Source organism: Orcinus orca, chromosome 1 (genome assembly GCF_937001465.1).
Source record: "Orcinus orca chromosome 1, mOrcOrc1.1, whole genome shotgun sequence".
Lineage (NCBI taxonomy): Eukaryota > Metazoa > Chordata > Mammalia > Artiodactyla > Delphinidae > Orcinus > Orcinus orca.
In genome coordinates, this window is record NC_064559.1 from 42,545,665 (window position 1) to 42,550,143 (window position 4,479).

The window sequence follows — 4,479 nt, forward strand, 5'->3', positions numbered from 1 at the left end:
TGGGGAATAAGCGTTTATAAAAAGCATAGGGGGATAGTGAAGGAGAGCTTCCCAGACCATAGTCTGACTTTGAGCCATGGCCCTGGGGGGCAAAGCCAGAAAGGAGTGGAGGCCAGATGCAGCACTGCTGTTGGCTCCGAGCATGTGTGTGAGGTAGGGCTGCCCTTGACTGGACACTGGGTCTCAGATTGTGGCACAGCTGACATCACAGAATCCACTGTGAGGCTACGGCTGGGCTTCGGGACCTAGAAATTCAGACAAAACACTGCATGCATTCTTAGATTGTTTGTTTTTTTTTTTAAATTGCAGTGAGGAAGCTGAAATGGGCTCTCCAGGGGTATTTCCCTGAGCCCTGGTCCCCTTTGCAGCTCCCAGCTCTAGGTCCTATTGATGGGCTTCAGCGGTCACTGGCTCCATGGTGTCAGATGTCACACCTCCAGTGATCTCCAGCCCCTGGCCACTCTCTGCTGTCTCTACGACGGCCTCCATTCGGGTCCCTTCCACTGGCTTCGCCAGGATGCTCACATATTTATCGCGTGAGGAGGCCACTGTCTTTGTAGTGAGACTGGCTCTGACGTTCCTGAAGAAAGAGCTGATCCTGCTGAGTCTCTCGGTGGTGGGACCTGAACTCGCTGTAGATAAGCTCCTGCCCGATTTGTGCGAGGTCCTGGACTCGTTGGTGATGGGAGCACGGCTGATGCCTTTGTGAGCAGTGCCCTGCTTGCTGCCCCCCGGGCTGCCGTGGCCTTTGTCCTTTTGGTCATCTCTAGTGGCTCTGCGGCCGCCTGAGCACGGGCCAGCTGCTTTCTGGATGGTCTTGTTCCCCGCTGCCTTGTGGTGGCTTTCCACTGAACTGCAGAGCGAGCGGCTCGTAAGAGCTCTGTCCTCTCCCCAGTGCTCCCTTCTCTCCCTTCTTCCCTTGCGGGCCTGGGACACCCTCTGTGAGCTGCCATCCTGTTCACTCACTTTGCCTTCCTGTGGCAAGGTTGAGATGAGGGTCCCCTCGTCCTCCTCGTCGGCTCTTCCTTCAGCAGTCTTGCTGGTGGGTTCTGCTCCGACCACAGTCACGCCGGCCTCTGGGGAGAGGCTGGTGGACGTGCTGGAAGCATACCCTGAAGAGCTCGCAGCACCTGCCAAGCATACCCTGAATTGTTCGCAGCACCGTTTTCCTGCTCCTCAGGGATGTTCTGGCAGTGCCCCCAGTGGCTATGCTGGTTTTGCTTCCTCCTAGACCGTTGCTGGCTGTGGCTGCTGTGGCCGTGCTCTGCTCTTCAGGGGCAGGAGACTTGATCACTGCCACGCTCAAAGCACCCGCTGCGGTGCCTCCTGCCACCCCCGCTGTCTCCACCTTTGTTGTTGCCCGCGATGCTGACGCTTTGTCAAGCACTGTAGGTTTTGCTTTTGCAGTGGCCACATCGGGCATGGTATCGGGCTTGTGGGAGTCCAGTTGGATCCCCTCCCCACCAGCAAAAGCTGCGGACGTGGCCCCGGCCAGCTCAGAGCACGAGTGGAGGCTGCAGATGCTCACGTGGTCCTGATCCCACTTTCCTTGGAAATCCTCCACTGCTGGGCTCCTGCCGTCGTCCTCCTCCTCGAACACAGGCAGGCCGATCATGTCCCAGGCTGGAACGGCGTAGGTGCAGCTGAGACCCTCCACTGGTGGTCGCAGGAGGTAAATCAGCTCTTCCCAAGAGGTGAAGAGGTCTTCCTGTGCGTCCAGAGGGGCACACAGCTGTAGGTACCAGGAGCGGCCAGTGGCAAACTTCACGCGCAGCTGTTGTTTCTCGCGATTGTGAGTGGAGATGCTCACGAGCGTCAAGGGAAGGAGCCTGGTGAGCTCTAAGGTCTTTGCAGCCTCGTGGCTCTTGCCCTTGGCGGCCTGGCTGTGCTCAGCGTGCTCTTCACAGCCGGTGGCCCATCGGGCCAGCAGCATGGTGTCTGGGAGTGGGAGGACGGGGCTGCTGGATGTGATGCCCACGGTCACCGTGCAGACACAGTTGTGCACGTCAATCAGGTCTCCCCTCTTCGTGATCTGGATAAAGTCGCTCTCGAATACCGGTGCGTCCTTGAATATGTGGTATTCGCCCTTGCGCAGTTGCTGCTGCAGCTTCCCCATGGTGGTGTTGAACAGGCCCACCCCGGTGCTGCTCTGGGCCATGTGATACGGGAGCAGAGAGTCCCCACTCATGGCTGCCTTTGATCACGACAGGCAGCGCGGTTAAGGTGGGCCCCTGGCTCTTCCCTCCCGCGGCCTCACTGGCAGAAGAGCGAGCTGCGGTGCTCTTTCGTCACACACAGGTAGCCCTATGGCAGGTCTTCCAAGCCTGCCCCACAGGCCCCACCTTTGCCTCAGGGTCTCCCAGAGGCAGGGGCGTGGGTAGGGGCACAGATGATCACAGCGGGGACGCTGTAGGGCGCCTGAACCCCAGGCTGAATCTCTTCAAGTGTGTAGAGAGGTATGGTAGGCTCCCCCTCTGCCTCCCCTCACTTCTGCTTCTGGGTTTTTATCTCCCCAAGAGGCTGTGGTGAACTTCAGTCCTAGTGAGAGAAGTGACCACTTTCTCAGCCTAACCCCCTGGCACAGCCTGTTTATCCTCTGGTGCCCTTTGTGACCTATCACTGTCACACAGCCCTTTGCCTCATCCCCCAGCTGCCCCCTCAGGGCAGGGCCCCCATCCTCTCCCAAAGCAGGGGGAGGACATGTCCTCCCGCGGAGGACAGGCCCATCCTGCCAGGGACTCAGGTGCGTACCGAAATAAAAATGTCTTCAACTGGGAAAGTTTTGTGTGGGTCCTTTTTCTTTTCCTCCCCCAAATTCAGCTACTGGATGAAATCTGTAGGAATGTAAGATGATGGGATAAATTTGAACCATTTAAGCTCATGGTTTAATTGTATCGAATAACGTAGAGTTGGCAGTTGCGATCCTTAGTCTGTCCTCTCATAAAATCTCAGTAAACGTTGACGACGGTGATTTTTAATAATCACATTAAAAATTGCTTCTCCTCGGCACCATGCTGCATTCTTCAGATATGGTGTTAAGAATGCACTGAGTTTGGTACTGTTAACTACTGTTCCCAGTTTATAGGTGAAGAAATTGAGGTTGTATCTCCTGTTTAAATTCCCAGAGCTAATGGTAGCAGAGGCACTATTTGAATGTAGGTCTACCTGATTCTAAAGCCTTTGTTCTGAACCACTACAGTACTTAGCCTCACAAAGAAAGCTTGGCCCAGCCAGACGTTTTCAAACTGGACTGATTTAACTGCCTTTAAGAAGACCTATTTGGTGCATTATTAGAAGTTGCGTAATTAATTTTTTGTGTGTATATATGTTATGGAGAGAACCCAAGACAGCAGTTGGGCTGACGTGGGGATTAAATTATCCAGGGGAGCACTCAGATCCTCCCTTCCTTTATGCTTGTGCAAACAGCCTGTGTGTGGAAACCTAGTTATTCTTATGACATGTCCTCCCCCAGTGAAATGGAGGGTGAGTAGCCTGAGATGTAAGCTTTGATTCCAAGAGCCTGCCAGATGCCGTCCTGTAGTAACCTCCCTACCAGGCAGAAGTGGTTTGGAAGCCTTGACACCTGTGGGGAGCATGTACCATTAGACATCCCGCCTCATTGCCACTCCCACAGAGCTAGTCCCAGAACAAGTGATTTCTGAATTGTGACTTGAAAGTTCTGAGAAAGGCCCTTGCTGCCAACTCTCTTATCTCCAGTTTGATGTTATGCTTGAAATCCCACCATAGAGATTCATTCCTTGAGGATAAAGGCCATCTTTCTGTTAAAATACACACACCTGTCCCTCAACACATGACTGGATAAGCAAAATGTGGTCTCTTCATACAGTGGAATATTGTTCGGCCATAAAAAGGAATGAAGTACCGATATATGTCCCCACATGGGTGAACTTTGAAAACATTATACTCAGTGAAAGAGGCCACATATTGTATGATTCTATTTATAGGAAATAGCTAGAAGAGGCAAATCCATAGAGACAGATATTAGATTAGTGGTTGCCTAGGGCTGGAGGGAGCAGAGAATGGGGAGCACAGGGTTTCCTTTTGTGGTGATGAGAAATTCTGGAACTACATAGTGGTGATGGTTACACAGTATTGTGAATGCACTGAATGCCACTGAATTGTACACTCTAAAATTACAGTGGTGAATTTTATCACCATCACACACACACACACACTCCTGCTCATTTAATAGATGGGTTAAGAGCAGTTATCTTTTCATTGTTCCCTGTCTCAGGGGAAATCATTCAATCTTTCACCATAAAGTATGTTGTTAGCTGTAGTTTTATTTCAGAATTGCCCTTTGTCAATTTTAAAAAGTTCACTTCTATTCTTAGTTTTCTGGGCATTTTTATCGTGAAGGATTATTGATTTTTTTTCAAATGCTTTTTCTGCATCTATTGAGCCGATTACTTGATTTTTTTTTTTTTTTTTTTTTTGGTACGCGGGCTTCTCACTGTT

The 4,479-nt window shown here is 51.8% G+C and overlaps 1 protein-coding gene across 1 annotated transcript; it reads right to left on the minus strand.

The window, feature by feature from the left end:
- Nucleotides 1–290: 290 nt before the first annotated feature.
- LOC101288675 (Golgi associated RAB2 interactor protein 4-like) lies at nt 291–2,188 on the minus strand. Its single transcript, XM_004275312.3, has 2 exons — nt 1,158–2,188; nt 291–1,120 (listed from the first exon to the last, which is right to left on the minus strand). Exons 1-2 carry the CDS (start codon nt 2,186–2,188, stop codon nt 385–387), a joined length of 1,767 nt encoding a protein of 588 aa, XP_004275360.2. The 3' UTR covers nt 291–384.
- Between the last annotated feature and the right edge of the window lie 2,291 nt (nt 2,189–4,479).

Bases quoted from the DNA above. Each gene is read 5' to 3' on its own strand.
- LOC101288675 (XM_004275312.3), bottom strand. From the start codon at position 2,188: ATGAGTGGGGACTCTCTGCTCCCGTATCACATGGCCCAGAGCAGCACC. The intron at 1,121-1,157 runs GCGAACAATTCA...AGGTGCTGCGAG, and splicing joins AGGAGCAGGAAAACGGTGCT to CTCTTCAGGGTATGCTTCCA.